The following is an 18,522-nucleotide window of genomic DNA, read 5'->3' on the forward strand; positions in this document are numbered from 1 at the left end:
CAAAATAGGTGCGCTTCCCTGTGGAATATCATCCATCCAGCCACCGGCCTCAACTCAGAGATTCCGCCATGGATATCAAGGGATCCTACGGAGCCTCCATGCTGGAGTGTTACGGCATTCACACACGGTTCCGTGAGTTGGCAAAAGCTGGAGATTACTTTCCGTTTCATTATTCCTTATTTGGAACGTTCGGGCCGGGTTGATTTATTGTTATGAAACTGAACTGAGTCAGAGCAAACTACAGTGGATTTTCTTTACCTACTTGATCGCGGGAAAACCTGGGGTGGAGTTTTCTTATGAGTTTTCTTATGTTTGAACTGAATTGAACTGTGAGCTGTGATCTGTGTGTTATTTGGAAATCCCGGAGTGGAGGTTTTTGTTTGAACTGGATTGAACTGACTGAACGGAGCGGAACATTTCTTTTCTTTGGTGGAAAATACTTTCTTGAAACTGATTACTGTTGTATTTGTATTTTTGAAAATTGAGTATAATTCTTTTGTTCTACAGAAACCAGGTAAAAACAATTTAATTTTGGTGTTAAAGGACCTGTTTTATGGGTGTTATGGTTTTGTTGTGGGGTTTGACTGAGTAAAAGAAAAATATTTGTTTCATGTGTCAAACTGCTAAAAAAGATATAGGCCTATTTTGTTTATTGAAGACAAGAAGATATTGACTTGGTTTACATTTTGTGCTGCTGAACCACCGATAAGCTTTCTGGATACTATAAATTTTAATAATAATATATATTATTATACTATATATTTTAATGATAATAATAATAATAATAATAATTTTATTATTAATAAAAACAAACCTTATGGGACAACTTGGATGCATTCTTGTTTTTTTCCTTTCTTAATGCTTTGCAAAGTATCGGATTGGACTCGGTATCGGACTCGGCTTCAAAATAAATGACTCTGTATCGGATCGGATGCAAAAAAATCAGATCGGGACATCCCTAGACAGTACACATCATTCATCCTACTGACATTTCTGTATTTATTACAGAACCACGTCTTGCATCATTCATTCCTATGAGGTCATTATCACTCACACATACATAAACACGTAGGAGCTGCTCCCTTAATACCATCATTTATTTAACTCCATAAACAGCTGTTTCATATCTGGACTGTTTGTACATCCATGGGTCATTTGTGGGTGCGTGCATTCATACATGTGACGTGCGTGTGTGTACATGTGTGTTTGTGTGGACTCTCAGGAAGTGTAGGATTCACACGAGAATTCGTTGCCCCTTAAAGGGCCTTGTGAACGTGTCCAAAATTTTCTCAGCCCCTCTGTGAAGGCTGCTCTTCCTGTCTCATCCCTGCGGAGTGACGCTACCGACCAGACGGTGGTCCGTTAATTAGAAGGAGAGAGATCAGGGTTTTCCATCCTGAACACGGTCTTTGTTAGTGTAGGATTTATCAGCTCATCAGTTTAAGTATTGAATTAAAATAAATCACTTTTCTCACACGTTACGTGGGACAAAAGTATGTGGACACTCAAATATACACTTACAAATGTAGTTCCAGAATCATGTGTATTAATACGCTGCTGTAACAGCTGCTAATCTGCTGGTTTTCTACCAGTTCCAGTTCATCCCAAAGGTGTTTGATGGGACTGGAGTCAGAGCTCTATGCAGCCTGCTCAAGCTCTGCTACACCAGTCAGTTTTATTTATGTAGCCCGATATCGCAATTAACAAATTTGCCTTTTACGTCACAAAATGGGCTTCACAATCTGTCTATTATGTGACACCCTCTGTCCGCAGATCATCTGTTCAGATAAGGAAAAACTTTCCCACAAAAACTTAATTGGGAACATTATTTATATGTCAGAAGCTGATTTGTGACATCCCAAATTCAGGGTGGTATAGCCATGAGTGAGTTTACACCACCGGGTATTCCAAGGCTTAGCTTCTGAGATCAGACGAGATCGGGCGTATTCAGCAAGAGTCAGTTCATCACCTGCCGGGCAGCATGGTGCTGCAGCGGTTAGCATTGTCACCTCACAGCAAGAGGGTTTCCGGTCCGAAACCCGGGCTGGGGAGCCCTTCTGTGCGGAGTGTCAGCATGGGTTTCCTCCAGGTACTCCAGCTTCCTCCCACAGTCCAAAGACATGCAGGTTAACTGGTGACTCTAAATTGTCCGTAGGTGTGAATGTGAGTGTGAATGGTTGTCTGTCTCTATGTGTCAGCCCTGTGATAGTCTGGTGACCTGTCCAGGGTGAACCCTGCCTCTCACCCAGTGTCAGCTGGGATAGGCTCCAGCACCCTGTGACCCCTAACAGGACAAGCGGTTATGGAAAATGAATGAATGAATCCCAATTGGAAAAAAGTGTAATGAATGAGATGTCCTTGGTTATAAACACTCACATAAACACTCATGATTTAAATGGGTGCTGTTCCCCTTTAACTGTAGCAGTATTCTATTTTCCAAACCATAAATCCACAGAGGAATAGGATGAGACTTGTTTTCATTTTGTGGTGATTTCATATGTGAAACTGATGCCAGTTTATCTTCCTATCTGGTATTAAAAGTACCACTTCCTGTAGTTTCTTACTTTCTGTTTTGAATAACTTATTTTCATGTTTCATTCCCCATTTTACAAATCTCTCCACTTCCGCTCTCCCTTCCTCCCCTGTCATTTTTTATGATAGTATCTGATCTTGCGCTCCCTTTTTGTGCCTTATCTCACTTTTGACAGACTTAAATGCTTTTCTCAGTAGCCATGACACCAGTCTGTGATTTCTGACATGTTTGTGTATCAGTTAATTTAAGTATGGTGCTGGGGAACTTCTACATTGACGTTCTACATTGACGTTTACCCAAGATATCTGATGACATACTGATATATCACCTCCCACCCCAAATGTCTAAACCACTGAACACAAACTGAAACACTTTTTACACGCTAATTGAATATCTGCTTACCAAGTAAGATGTTTTTATCTCTCAGATGTCTTTTGGGATCCGTGTCGTGGGGAGAAAGGAACAGCGGAGGAAAGGCCTGGGGGGGGTGATTGTCAGATAAAATAAACATAAGATAAACAAATAAATGCAACAGATGGGAGGAATGTAAACAGAGCGGTGGCAGGAAGCAGGGTGATAGATCACTGGACAGGGATTAGATTTGAACGCATGTTACGTCTTGCTCTGCTGCTGGACAGAGATCTCTTTCTCTGTGACGTTTAATGCAGTGAAAGACTCATGAAGATTGTCCACTATATATCTTGTTCATTTTAGGTGGAGCTGGAATTTAGTCGAGTCATCTAGAAACTCACCAAAAATAAGACACAACTTTTACTTTTACAAACAGTTGAGACTTAAGATCTCAATTTTTTTGTCGTTGCTTACTTTTTTTTAGTGAGGAAATGACATACCACTGGAAAATCCCAAGACATATTTTCTATGTTTGAGACAAAATATTTACTTTTAGCATGATGTATTAAAAAACATTGGAACAAATATCTAATATGATGTAGATGGTCAGTAATCAAAGTTTGGATTTGTTTACGTGCTTTTGGCTGTGAAACGTGCTGAGTAGATTCATTCCTTCCTTAATGTGAGCTTTTTAAAATTTATTTGACAGCAGTTTGGATGCACCGTCATACTTGGAGAAATCAAGCACTGGTTCAAGGTTTTCACAGAGGTTTGAAATCCAGTGTTTTCTATCACATGCTTATGCCTTTAAAAGTAACCACACAGACCTTTCCCACAGCTAGTCGTGGGAATTTGCAGGATTTTATTGACACCAATGTCATTAGCGATTTGTCTTATCGGTCTGTTTTTTAATGGATTCCCTTATTGATTCCAGATCAAGTTTCTTTGTGGAAAAAAGGAGGCCTACACAAGCTACATCAGCAGTCTGTCATTATCTAAAATAAATAATAAGAAAGTATTTGTATTGCATTCGTTTTCACTGAGGTTCTCTTAGTCAAAGAAGAAGTCTGCTCAGCCTGCCTGTGTGGTGCTACACTTGTCAACCACATGGCATCCCTGGAATTTAAACCCATGTTGTGTGGAAAGATTTTTTAGCATATTGCTTTTGTTTCCACCTTGACTTGAAGCAGTAATTTACAGACATTACAAACTGCAGCACTGCTGTCATCTTTGTTGTGAAATAAAACCTTCCGACTGTTTCTTCCTCTCTGCCATGACTCCTCCTTGTTGCTGGTTTCCAGCAGCATTGACAAGTGTGATGTCATTGCTTTGCAATGCCCAACTGACAGAAAAAAATGCTGGAACTGATAAGCTTGGAGATGTATGATTGCAATGAGTGGACAATCTGGAACCAGTTCTCAACTTGGAACTGGCTCTCAATTCCCATCCCTGGATACAGCGCACATTTGAAGTAACCAACGACATTAAAGATCTCCTCCACTCAAAAAAATGTGCTTAGGAGGAGAATCTTTGAAAATGAATTGTTTTTTTGTGGAAAACAGATCAGAAATAAAAAAAATAAATAATAAAGCAGAGTATTTTTGTTTTATGTCTGAAAGCATGTGTTGAGTTGATCTTTGACAGTGGCTGGATTAGATGTCCAAGTAAGACAGCATGAACAGCAGAAAGTATTTGGCACTGGCACTGACTCTCGGGTCTAAAGCTAAAGGTTGTTGTATCCTGTAAAGTTTGTGAGGCCTTTGGACTTGACTTTATTTGGCTTTAGGATATTTTATTCTGGTATAATTATACTATTTGCCCTGTTATGAATACAGCAGTGAGCATGAATCAGGGCTTTGGTGGGAGTCCTCAGACCGACTGCAGCACCTGTCCGTCTTGTGTAATTGTGTTTTTATTTCTCAGCCAACATTCAGATGAACTCTCCAGAACCTGAAAAATGGGTCACAGGATGACGTCTGTCATCAGTCCCACATACCATGAGCACAGTATGTGTTCCCCGTTGTGTAATACAGTTAACACAGCAGCTTTCACACTAGTGAACTCAAAGTCAGGACATAAAATGGGTCATGAGCTTTACTGTGGGGGGTCCACACATAACAGGAAAACAGCACGTAGTCATGTGTTTCATAGTGAGTGAGACATTCACTGCAGAGAATAAAATAATCCATGACATTACTTATGATAAATTTTTTATGTTTTTTTTTTTTTTGCATTGAATCTCTCTTCATCTCTCTCTTTGTTTTTGTTCAGGTGAGCAATGGATTCTTCACGTGGGGAAGCAACCTGTCCACGCTGTCAGACATCAACATCCGCATCCCCACAGGTAGGACTGATCATTTCACCACACAATAAGTTACGTACAGCCAAGCTTAGATTCACTGATTCATCAGGAATTGATTATATATATTTTAAAGATTTAGTAATATCACATAGTCCAATAAAGTTGCCAACAGATTCAGTGAATTTGATAAAAAATAAATGCAAGTAAGGTCCTTATGTCTACAAAAAATGAACAATAAGCGTATGTATTTGTAGGAAAAGTACATTCTGAAAATGGAAATAATTGATCGTAATAAAATTGTGTTTAAAAAAAAAAAAAGTACGAAGGCATTTTATTGTAATAAACATCTTTATATTTCATTTTTCTAAATCAAGTTAGTTCCAACAAAGTCTTACTACAGGATTCATACTGACATTACAACATAAAATTTCAATTGAATTTTTAAGCTTTGAATTTTTTCTTTTTGTTTAAGGACTTCACTCAAAGTGAATGATTCATTTTCAAATATGAATTTCATTTAACGTAAATTAAATATGAAAATGTGATCTATGTTTCTTATGCCTCCGCGACGTTGATAGTTGTGGCTGGAGGCATTATTACTTCAGGTTGTCCATCTATTCTGTTCTTGTGAACATATCTCAAGAACACCTTGAGGGAGTTTCTTCTCAAACATCCACTTGGACTCAACGATGAATTATTTAGAATTTGGTGGTCCAAGTTCAAAGGGCATGATTTCTGCATCTCCTAAAATAAAAAATCAGTGCACAGTGGTAGATGTTGTTGTGGAGAGCCACCACACTTAAATGAATGTGTGGGAAACCCTGATGTCAATAGCTTGATTAATGCAGTAAACATAATCACGACCAAGTGTTGTAATTTAAGAAGCTCCAACAGCTGTTCTCTTCTGGGGTTGCCCAAAAAGACCGCCGCCTGTCTATGAATTTGTTAAGAGTGGCCGTGTTCTCAACTAGTTTTATAGGTTATAAATCACTTTAGAGTTTCTAAATTTAGTTTCTGCTCAGTGGATTAAGTGGTGAAATTGATGCTGCAGGAACTCTGTTAAAATGTGAATGAAACACACAGACCTGCTGTAAGTGTTACTGTAACGCTGCAGCGATGTCACTGAAATACCAGGTCTCAGGAGGTCAGGTCACATTGAGGACGCTGCCAACAGATGGACGTGTAGTGTATCACACACTCGCTCACACACACACACTTGCGTCTTCTCCTGGGAAGTGACCCGTTTGCGATCCCAGTCACTCTACTACTACGACAAACAGGATTTGTTTTCCTGCCAAGTTCTGGTGTGGTGTTATTCAGAGAACCTGTAGCGTGTTCCTGTTCCTGTATCTCTGTGTAAATCAAGTCGAGTCTTTCATAACGAGGACTTTTCAGAGTGAGGACGTATTGGCTGTTCCTCATGTCTTCAAGGAACTATTTTAGTCTCACAACTTAAGTTAGACCTGGAGTAGAGTTACGTTTAGAGTTGACGCTAAAGGGATAGCTTGGATTTTTTAAAGTGTGGTTGTATGAGGTACTTGTACACAGTCAGTGTATTACTGACAGTAGATGGCGCCACTGTGGATGTGGGCAGCAGCAAAACATATTTTAGCCATGTAAAAAAATCAGTATCAGTTTAAGTTTACGCTATACTAAGAATATTTGTACTGCTTTACCTCGCCATCAGACATATCGCTCTGTTTAAAGCCACCAGACTCCACTGACTAAAACATTAATTCAGTTAGGACTACTTTAGCCAAAGAAAAGTTTATTTTCCTGAGCGAAAAAAAAAAGTTAATAACAAAAATTATGGCGAAAAGGTAGTTTCTTGCAACCCTAGAATTAAGATTGAAATTGAAATTAACCTAAGGATTCCTGCATATAGCCTGATACACTAACTCTGGATAAATATGTCATACAACCCCACTTCAAATAATCTGATCTATCACTCTAAGCATGCAGTGCTGGGGGTTAAATTTAGGGGATAAGGAATGAGTGAGGTCACTGAAGAGATTGAATTGCAAGGATTTGTATGTGTGTGTTTGGTTTTTAAGAACCAACATCAGGACTCTGTTTGAGCTTCTCGTGTGTGTGTGTGTGTGTGTGTGTGTGTGTGTGTGAAGTTAAAGACTTTCCATAACTCTTAAACTTTAATCTTTAACAGAGAGATCAGTAAGTGTTGTGTTGTTGTAGAGTATCAGTCTGTTGTAGGGTTCCTCGACCTTTTCTGACCTTTGACTCCACTTTTAGGTCACAAAATTCTCATGGCCCCAGTGTGTGTGTGATGTCGTGCATTCTGCTTTTACAAGCATGCACACAGTGTTGACATATTACAGTTAGATTTTAAATAAATTAAGATGTATATTAATGGTCATTACGTGACCTCACATGGGATCCCAAGCCAAAAGTCATAAATTGTATTATATCCACATAGTTGTTTGTTATATTATAGCAGGACAACATCCACAATAACATTCTAAACCTCTTCGATCTGTTCAGGTCAGCTGACGATGATTGTAGGCCAGGTGGGTTGTGGGAAATCCTCCCTGCTGCTGGCCATGCTGGGCGAGATGCAGACCATCGATGGAAGAGTCTACTGGAGCAAGTAAGACAACACGACACCACTTTGTGGAGCACAGTATCTCATGTCATGTGCACAGAGTTTTCTCTGGTGTTATTTAGGACCCAAACCAGAAGTTATATCTTTACTTTAAGCTGACATAGTTTCCACTCAAGATTAGGGGATGGAAAATGGTGCAGATACTTAAAGTGTATGTTTAAAGTTCTGTGGTAGCCCGTTTCCGACAGTGTGATGGAAAAAAGAAGATCCTGTAAGTCATTAGCTGTTTGTCTATGGAAGGATATTTTCATAACTTTCTACATTTTGTGCCACTTCATCAATTCTGTACTTTGTTTTTCTTTCCAATGTTACTACCACAGTGTCTACAGGTCATTGTCTATAGACCACAGTGACTTTTACAGCACAATAACATACAGAGACTTTTTATTTTATATGTAATTAATGTATTGTTTTGGTGTTTGCAAGGTACACTTTATTACACTCATCAAACATCTGATTACACACAGTTCTTGTTTTATATTTCGAAGTTATTGCTTGGATAATTTGCTGTGATATTACTTATATTACCTTGTTGTTTGCTGACAGAGGGAAAGACTCTGTCCATTAGCATCGAGTGTCTGAGAACAGTTTTCAGTATGATTTGATTTACCGCTCTGATGGTAATAATAAGATTAAGAGACTGTTTGGACTATTGAATCTATTCACTTTTCTTGCATATAATATGAAACTCAGTCATCGTCACATTTCACCACATTTTAAAGGAATATGTTCTCAGCTGAATGCTGAACTGCTGTTCAGTAGATGAGCCGTTTATTATGAAATTATCACGTCAGTGTCGTTATCAGCATTATTATTTTTTTGTCTGTTTCCATGGCAACAGTCAGATTAGCTGCAGTCTCACACAACGGCACACCACGACAGATTGTAAGAGCCATTAAATCAATGTTGGCTCAGTGATAGTGAGAAGAGATGACATTATTCTCACAGTGAAGGTCAGATGGACAGCAGTGAGCAGTATAACATGAATGCCGCCATCACTGTGTTATACAGTAAATATCTATATTACTGAGCTGGACTATAACAAGCCAACAGCCCTTTTTCCCTTCGTAGATCTTCCTCTTCAGTACCTTTTTACCCTGTTTTTTTAGTCAGGGTTATTTGGTGAATGCATATTGGAAGGACTTTTTATGCTAATAAAACATCAGACCTCTTGTGATAAAAAAAATAAGCATCTAAGATAACTTCTGCTGCCAGTTTTGATGACTAAAAAAATTATAGGTTCCCTGATTCAGTGAGTACCATAAGGGCCTGTGTCCACATAGCGCCTTTTCTGGCAGAAAGGTGCTGGAAGGGCGCTGCGGAGCGCTGGGATGAAGCGTCTGTGCGCCCCCCCAAAAAAAAACACTCACGAGGGTTTTCGTTTCTGTGACAACAATATCTTGACAATTCCTGTAGCCACGCAGTTTTGCAGCATCGCCTCTTTGTTTTTTATCTATAGTTTGACATTTCTTTCACGATGAGCACCAACCGGAAGATGCTTGCACTCATATTATGTTTGGATGAGCTTAATAGTGATGTCCCTGCTGTCACTGCTCAATCTGACAGACGTACATGTAGAGCAAGGAGGATGTGGGTGCATGACACTAACCGCTGGAGGCATCAATACGGTGAGTACCATCGCCTCGTCCAAGAGCTGCGGTTAGATGGAGACCAGTTCCAGGCCTATTTTAGGTTAGCCGCCGGGCACGCCGTTTCTCACCGGGGACGCACGCGAGTAATTCAGGCTGACATTAGCTGCTTTTCAGCGAACTCCTCTGGTAATTTAATTAAAAGGCATGGCATATAGGTCCACAGTAGCTTATTATTATTATTATTATTATTATTATTATTATTGGGTCTTATAAGAGTGGGCTACAACGAGTACCAGGCCATCAAATCACAGCATCCGCGGTGAGAGGACACAGAATTGTGTGCACTTTTACGCACGCGGGTGTAGGTGATCACGGATCTTTGATGTGGGGAAGATGTAGCCAGATGTATTACCTGTTTTAGATACGTGGCTGTCTGTCTGTCTGTCCATCTGTCCGTCCGTCCGTAGCATGAGCCATGTGCGCCACTTTACCACCAACCCGTACGTAAAAGCGTAAACAGTCCCTCAGCTGGCAGGGAGAGAGCTGCCCTCGCGAGCTGCTCTCTCCCTGCCTGCAGGGCTGTCCCTCCTTGAGGCAACGAATAAGGAAATAATCACCCCGGCGATATAACGAAATAATAAGTCGTTATCACGAGATAACAGTGCACACACACACAAAAAAAATACATGGCCGTTCTCGTCTTCCGTATGATAAATATACTGTGTTAATCTTTTAATGCTACAGCTGGTGAAGTCCTCATCATGTTTTATTAGTAGGATTTGTGTTAATGTACTTAGTAACTTTGCCACCACTGTATGGGTTAGAATTGATTACATGTGTGTTGCTGTAAAATCTCTCAATTTATATAGCCTAGGCCTATTGCTGGAAAAATAATTAATTTAACTATATATGTATATATATATATATATATATAGTCTCTGTTATGGTAATGTCTGTGTGACATGTCATACAACTCCGGATAGACGGACACGGCCAGCGCCAGCTTCTCCTCCATTTTTTCTGGTTACCAGGGTGACGAGTTCTGCAATATGATTGGTTGCCTGGAAAAAGTGCCGGTGACGACACCAGCGCCCCTCTGAAAAGTTCAGACATTTTCAACTCAAAACGCTCGGAGCGGCCACACAAAAAAGGAGGAGTGGCCGGAAAAAAGACACTGGGCGCAGCGCCTTTTTCCTAGGCGGCCGCAGACGCTCTCTCCTCATTGGGAACAATTGAAAAAAGACGCTGGCCTTCTTCTGGCACTCAGAAAAAGGCGCTATGTGGACACAGGGCCTAAGTCAGCAAAAGCAAGACACAAGTAGTCCATTAAAACTAGGGGAGGCAGTTTCCTGGATAATGACAGATAAAGAAAAGAAATGCCAGAATTTGAAAATACACCCTCCTCCAGCTCCCCCTTCTTTGTCCTAAGCCCCTCCCACCAGGCGAGCGCAGGCAAATGCACACCGTTCATACAGTAACCTGCGCAAGTCCTAGTCATTCATTTCAGTTATCTCAATTGTGATTTTGATCCTGATGCTGATATATTGCTGCAATTCTATGAGAATTATGTGGGCCTCAGCCACAGCTATGAGCCTTTGGCTATGGTTAGCAGAAAGGTTAACTATTAGCAACATTTTCTCTAGATCTCTGAAACACTTAGTCGATACTGACGTGTTTTATTCTGCCTACATGCTGACAATAGCTGTAGCTGGAGGCCAGGGGTCGCGTTAACTGGATATTCTCGGTCATTGACCGTTTTTTGACAACAATGACCGGAAAATCTGAAGGCCGTCGGTCATTGTGACCGGTTGCAATTACCATGCCTGCCCACTTGGCGGCGGAGTGCACAGTCAGTGGTTTAAGTGGCTGCTGTTATAACACTGCAGAGAAAAAGTCATTCATCTGCTTCTTGTAGCATTGTTGATATAACGCCCTGGACACACCGGACGTGGAACCGGTGGAACCGCCCAGCAGCGGAGGCAGTTATCAGTCAGCGCCCATGTTGACCTATCTGACTGTCCACACAGGCCGCTGAGCAGAGCGGAGCGCCCGCAGAGGTAGCGCTTCAGTTCGGCGTCTGGTCTATTTTTCACGGGAGCCCTGAGCGCTTCTGTCAAGCTGGATCGAGCGGATCGTACCAAACAGGAAGTCGGACACAGAAAAGACAAGAGAATCCGGTCAATTTTCAAAATAAAATAACAGCACGCACTGTGGAACGTGAGGAGAAAATACCGTGTTTATAATTTAAAATAACACAACAGTGCATAACCGAACACATTTTTCAATACCATAATCACTTCATTACAATTTTAATTTTGTGTCACCGAGCCTACAGGCATAACTACATAGCACCCTGGACACACCGGACGCGTTAGTGACGCGTTAGTGCCGTCCGGTGTGTCCAGGGCGAAGCCTAATGGCACGGGTGTGTGGATCTCTCTTCATCTTTTCGTTCATGTCCTTATTAATGCACACTTTATATTTATATGTCTTTGAATATCTTTATTATCATTTAAAAACGAAAATTAAAGTGAACGGTAAAAATAGATTATGACCGGATTTTTATGACCCTGTCAGTCAAAATGACCAACGACGAAAAAGTCTAGCGCAACGTCTGCTGGAGGCACTATGTTTTTGGGTTGTCCAACCGTCAAGGACTTTCAATTGCATTTTCAATCATTGTACTTTTTTATTTTCAAGGACATCACTCAAAGCAAAGAATTCATTTTTAATTATAAATTTTGATTAAACGTAAATAAATGATGTGATCTATGATTTTTATGCCCCTGTGCCGGCGATAGTCATGACTGGAGGCATTATGTTTTCTGGCTGTCCGTCAGTCGCATTCTTTTGAACGCAGTATCTCAATAACACCTTGAGAAAATGTCTTCAAATTCGGCACAAACTTCCACTTTTGCTCAACGATGAACTGATTAGAATTTGGCAGTCAAACGTCAAGGTCAGTGTGACTTTGTGTGCGCCTCAGTTCGTGAACGCAATATCACACAAGGTCTTGAGGGAATTTCCATAAATTTGGCACAAACATCCACTTGGACTCAACTGAATTGGTATTCACTACCATTATACCATCATTAATTTGGCAATCAAAGGTCAAGTTCACTGTGACCTCACAAAACATATTTTGGGCAAAACCGCGAGACTACAAAATTGCACAGAAAGGATAAAACGATGACGTGATGACATTTCATATCCAAAAGGTCAGGTTCACTGTGACATCATAATGTTTCGTATAAAACCCTTTCCTGGCCGTTATTCAACATCACAGCTCAGGATCAACTGAATCTTGGGTGCCCACGTTGAAACTGCGCTAATGAATCAGATCTTCTGTGGTACCAAGGAGAGGATGTGTGTAAAGCATCCATGTTTTTACGACATGGATGTAAACTGCAACTTGATGGGTTCGCAGAGGCATACAACTGCAAGTGGTAATTCTGTTTTTGTTCATTGTCAGACTCTCTTTTAGATGGAGTCTGACAATAAAGTAGAGCCTATCTCTCTTTTTTGGGTTGCTATTCAGTGTAGGCAGTCGTTGGCAATGCTGGAATAGCAACTTTATCTGCAGTATTCTCCGCCATTGAATCAGGCTTTCACCATCTGAAGGGATAAGCACGCACATGTGCATTTGTAGAACAGCCAGTAGAAACGCTGTCTCTCTGAAATGACCTGTAATTGACAAAAGTCTCCCGTCATGGCTAGATTTTCTAAAGCCTCCAAACAGAGCCAAGAGGAGGAGCAGGATTCTAGTTTTTTTCTCAGTCTGCTTAAATTACAAATGTGATTTTTGCCCAGTGATGCTGAAATAAATCTGCCTCCCCGAGCTTTAAGATTGCTGCTGTGTCAGAAAATGTCAGCGGTCCTGGTCATACAGTCTTGCTGTGTGTTTTAGAGGTTAGAGCAATGAAAATGATAAGTATTTGCCTATTTTCATGAAAATATTAGCTAATGCAGCCAAATAGTATTATGGCAGTGGAAGTTTTACTCCTTGAATTCTGGAAGCCTCTCTATACTTAAAGGAAGTTTGTACCTCTACATCAGACATCTCTGTTCCATGCTTATAAATCTTAGGTCATAATACCTGTAAATTACAGGCGCACATCTGTATAAGAGAATCTGTATCCTCCAGGGCTGCAAACTAACCTTTGCAGTGTGTCCGTGTGTTGTTTTCACATCTGTGCCTTTGTACTTCTGACTGCATGTATATGGATGGATGTTTGGGTGAATGGGTGTGTGTGTATCTGTGTGTGTGGTTTCTTTCTCTTTACCTCCTGCCTTCTTGCCATATCAGGCTGCCTGATTATGAGACGGTCCACGAGGGGAACATAAGGTACTTTCTCTCTGGTCCCTTCTGTCTGAATTAATCATTTACAACAACTGTAAACATTCACATTTACGTTTTAGCCATTTGTCTAATTTACCATGAGTTATATCAAGTCTAAGCAGCTTAAATCACCTGTAATCTATATTTATTCTACAGATGCAAAGGGTCAGACACTGACATCACATTCGCCTGTGGTTCTTTACAACTACTGTTGAACTAAAAGTATTAAGCATTTGCCATTTGTACCATTTATACCATTTGCTGTAGCAGCACCCTCTGTTAGTTCAGGCATAAACAGTCACCCAACCACATCTTTATAGTCAGGAATACACCCGGAACGTTACATAAGTTATGAGCCATTAAGTGATGACAACTTAGATGGCTACAGTATGTCATTAAAACCACTGACAATACAATGTTCTGCTGGGAAACCTTTGGTCCTTGCATTTATGTTGATGTACCTCACCACGCAACCCAAAGGACTCAAGGAATCAGCTGGTGCCAGACCAAAGGACACTGCTAGAGGTCCTACGTCCATACCTTGACAGTTCAAAGGCCTCGTTGCGGATTGGACCTGGCTTTGACTTGTCACTTTGATGACACGACCCAAAGGATTCAAAGAATCCGCTGCCAACACCCTTGTGCCAGAAACCACAGGACATTCCTAGAGATCCTATGTCCAAACCTCGACAGTTCAGAGGCCCTGTTGTGGATTGGACTTGGCTTTGACCACACAACCCAAAAGAATCAAAGAATTTGCTGCCAACACCCTGGTGCCAGAAACCATGGGACATCCTTAGAGGTCCTATGTCCAAACCTTGACAATTCAGAGACCCTGTCATAGATTGGACTTGACTTTGACCTGTCGAAGACCTGTTGTGGCACAGACCCTGTGCTCTGAAAGGTCTGACAGATGCTCCATCAGATTGCTACCTGGGGAATTTGGAGGCCAAGTGACACCTTCGGCTACCTTCATTCCTGCCATCCAGAAGTGCCATTACCACCATCCAGGAGTGCCATTATCAGGTACCGGGTCTGCAATGGCGTTTGGGTCGGTGTCTTAAGTGCTATATTGTAGGCAACTGGACTTGCTTGAGGTTCTTGAAGACTCAGTCTAAAAAGTCTCATCCGAAAGATGAGAGGTGAATTGAGGTCAGAACTGAAGAATTTTCTTGGATGAGAGGTGAATCGTCTTCAAGAAACTCAAGCAAGTCCAGTTGCCTATGATATAGCACTAAAGATTACCATGACCTGGACGACTGAGAATCATCAACAGCACGTTTGGGTGGGTGTTTCGTGTCAAATGGCATCCATGTGAACGCCAGGACCCAAGGTTTCCCAGAAGATTATTGCATTGTAATGAAATGGTCATTGGTATTCAACACACCTGTTGGTGGTTTTAATGTTATGACTGATCGGTGTATACTTTGCTAGCTACATATCTATAGCAACGCTTTCGTCTAACAAGCAAGTATACATATATAATTAAGACAGAAGATACCTTAGGATGTGCAGTACAGTATACAGTGACAAGAAATATAGAAACCCCGCTGTTGAGTATCATGTTGAGCCCTGTTTGGGTCTGAGATCAGCTGCCATATTTGGCTGTGACTGGAAGGAAGGAAGTGTAAGTTCCTCCTGAACTCTAAAACTGGTCCTAGGACCATCACAGTGTTCATCTAACAATGTTTATCTGCCAGAATTCACCAGAGCTGCACACAGTATATACTTAGAATTTTAATTAAAATGTACAGGTTAGGTGTTTATATAAATATCTCAAAAATGTTTAGGGCCTCATTCCAACCTAGTCTCACTCCCAACTCGTCAAATATGTTCGCTTGGTTTGTGGCCCCCTCGGCATCAGATACCAACGCACAGAGGCACCTTTTGCCGAAGAGTTAAAGAGTGAAAAAGTCAGCACAGTGCGGGCGAGAGGTGTGATTGATGGGGCAGTAAACTCTGAACTTTAACCTGGGAGACCGCTTTTTGTTTCCCGTGTGAAACTGAAAGAAAATGAACTGCACTTATAAAGCACCTTTTGAGTCTTCTGACCACTCAAAGCGCTTTTACACTACGTCACATTCACACATCCAAACAGACACATTCACACACTGGTGGCCAAGACTACCGCACAAGGTGCCACCTGCTACTCGGTAACCATTCACATACTCTCACACACCAATGAAACAGCCATTGAGAGCAATATGGGGTTCAGTTTCTTGCAGAGGGATATTTGACATGCAGACTGGAGGAGCCAGTGATCAAACCGCCAATCCTCTGATCAGTGGACGATTCGCTCTACGTCAATCAAGTTATTTTAGTAACAACCCAATTTGCTAGTGAACATGACGTTACCTTGACTATGTTGGTAACATCCATCCATCAATCCATTTATTTTCATCTACTTTGAAGTCGGGTCAGGCCAAGCAAAGCACCCCAGACGTCCCTCTATCCAGCAAAGCTTTCCAGCTCCTCCTGAGGGATCCTGAGGCATTCCCAGGCCAGATGAGGTATATAATCCCCCCAGCATGTTCTGGGTCTGCCCCGGGGCCTCCTACCAGTGGGACGTGCCCAGAACACCTCTAACAGGAGGCGCCCAGGAGGATCCTGATCAGATACATGAACCACCTCAACTGACCCCTTTTGGCGTGAAGGAGCAGCGGCCCTACTCCGAGCTCCCTCTGAATGTCCGAGCTCTTTATCCAGTCTCCAAGGATTAAACCCCGAACGCCCCATGGCGTAAACTAATTTTGGTGGCTTGTATCCACGATCTCATTCTTTCAGTCATTACCCATTTTAAGCCAAACCATGATGTGTTTTTCTAAACCTAACAATGTACTTTAGTTGCCTAAACCTAAGTAAACCTAAAAATAAGGTGTTTTTGCCTATGTTGTAAGTTTATTTTGAAAAGAGGCTGTTTGCATTTAACAAGCAGAAACTGTACGTTTCTATTTTAGAAAAGACACAGAGCATGTAATGAGTGTAAATTTACATGTGGTCTCTGAAAGTTCAAAACTGACAATGGAGGTCACCCGGAGCGTTTAGTCTGACGTGCAGGTTCACTGACCAAGTGTCTGTATATGGTGAGTTGGGAGTGAGAACATGTTTCTCATTCTGTGAAGGCCTACTGAATATACTTAATCTTTTAACCCAGGACACAGTTATCACACACACCCTCATGCTCATAGAATATGAGATATTGTCGAAGAAGTTAGAAAAACCTAATTATCACAGACAGACGATGACAGCATCACATCTATGGCTCGTCTTCTCTGGGTGGGAAGGTTAATTCGATTAACAGTTGGCAGGCTAACATCGTGTCTTCATTATCTGGTTTTGGCATGAAAACACGTCCATCTCTTCAGTTTCTTTTGTCTGTCTTCCTCCCTCTGTTCTCTCTTTACATGTTTCCTCTATCAACATAAGATGAGTTTGTTGCTGTCTCCCTGTCTCTGTCTCATTTTTCTTACGTGTTTCCTCTCATAAACACAAATATACGCTCAGTTGATGACAGTAGGCTCATTCTAACACACTGACGTGACTTTGACAGTTGGTCAGAGACAGAGGAGTCTGAAGAAGACATCAGGAGGTAGACGTTCTTCTTCCTGTCTCCTGCTTCCTGTTTCAGATCTGAAGTGATCCTTTGACCCCTCCTTCTGCTGTCATCTGATTTAACCCCATTTCCCATCTTTACTCTGCCTCTCTCAAAAGAAAGTTGGCTGTGTTGTTCATGGGCACATACATAAAGGACATATTAGATAATGTCTCAATTTGGTATACATTTACCTCGTTGTTATACCACAGTTTAGTCCTCATTTTCCTGATCTTTCACCTTTCATACACTAAACTCAGCTCAAAGTTATTTACAAAACAAAAAGAAAAGATATCTAGCGTCGGCAAAAAATGTTGCACATTTTTCTATTGTTTGTTAGCATAGTTAGCAGGCATTAGCTCAGAGGGCTAACTTAGCTTGTTCACTATTTTGTGTAAAGGCCTCTGTCGCTCTGAACGTCCCTCCTGTTCATAAGTGCTATATCGTAGGCAACTGGACTTGCTTGCGTTTCTTGAAGACGTTTTGTCTCTCAAAAGCTTCTTGGATGAGAGGCGAAACGTCTTCAAGAAACGCAAGCAAGTCCAGTTGCCTACGATATAGCACTTATGATTGAGAATCTTCAAAGACAAAATCCCCCCCGGTTAAAGTCTCAAACTATAGATGTAAAAAAAAAAAAAAGGGAACAAAATAGTTGAACATTTGTATTGAACAACCAAATCTGATTCGCATGATGTCCTTCTGAGTCGGGCACAGCCCTACGCGTCTCAAGTTGCTAATCACATTGTAAACAGTGACTGGTGGAATGGAAGCAGGAAGTCTTGGCCTGACGATCAGCTGGCTACACCGGAACCCCCCAAAAATTGGCTGTTAGCCTCAGAAATAAATCGTTGGCAGACAGTTAGTCGAGTCCAAGATTGGTGACTCATTGACACAACAATGCTTCCGGTGAAGTCAGTGTTGGCAGTATGCAACCTCAACCATAACTGGTCAACCATAAAATGGAAAGAAGATAAAGCAGCTATCCACAGTTGAAGCAGGAAGTACGATAACATTACCACCATGAATTGATGCAGAAACATTCACCATATAAAATACAAAATTAAGCGTTTGTCGCTCAGAGTTTCTTGGGGGGGAAGCCCTAAATGTTAATGGTAACAGTGCCTCGGTCATGCAAATATGACAGTTCTCCAACAGTCAGTCAAAGTTCTGCCACAGTAGCGTCCTGTTAATAT

At 41.3% G+C, this 18,522-nt stretch overlaps 1 protein-coding gene across 4 annotated transcripts in view; it reads left to right on the forward strand.

The window, feature by feature from the left end:
• Nucleotides 1-18,522, forward strand: part of abcc9 (ATP-binding cassette, sub-family C (CFTR/MRP), member 9) — a 107,474-nt gene that overhangs the window by 41,878 nt on the left and 47,074 nt on the right. For 3 of the 4 annotated variants that reach the window (XR_007448452.1, XM_049567216.1, XM_049567215.1), the window contains 2 exons: nucleotides 5,156-5,228; nucleotides 7,686-7,791. Coding sequence is in view for 3 of the 4 variants with exons in the window: in XM_049567216.1 (XP_049423173.1) it covers nucleotides 5,156-5,228; nucleotides 7,686-7,791 (179 nt within the window). In the remaining variant the exon portion in view is untranslated. Of the gene's footprint in view, nucleotides 1-5,155; nucleotides 5,229-7,685; nucleotides 7,792-13,704; nucleotides 13,744-17,287; nucleotides 17,327-18,522 lie in introns of all 4 variants that reach the window. The other variant, XM_049567217.1, reaches the window with a different exon arrangement.

Source organism: Epinephelus fuscoguttatus, linkage group LG22, assembly GCF_011397635.1.
Source record: "Epinephelus fuscoguttatus linkage group LG22, E.fuscoguttatus.final_Chr_v1".
Taxonomy (NCBI): Eukaryota; Metazoa; Chordata; class Actinopteri; order Perciformes; family Serranidae; genus Epinephelus; species Epinephelus fuscoguttatus.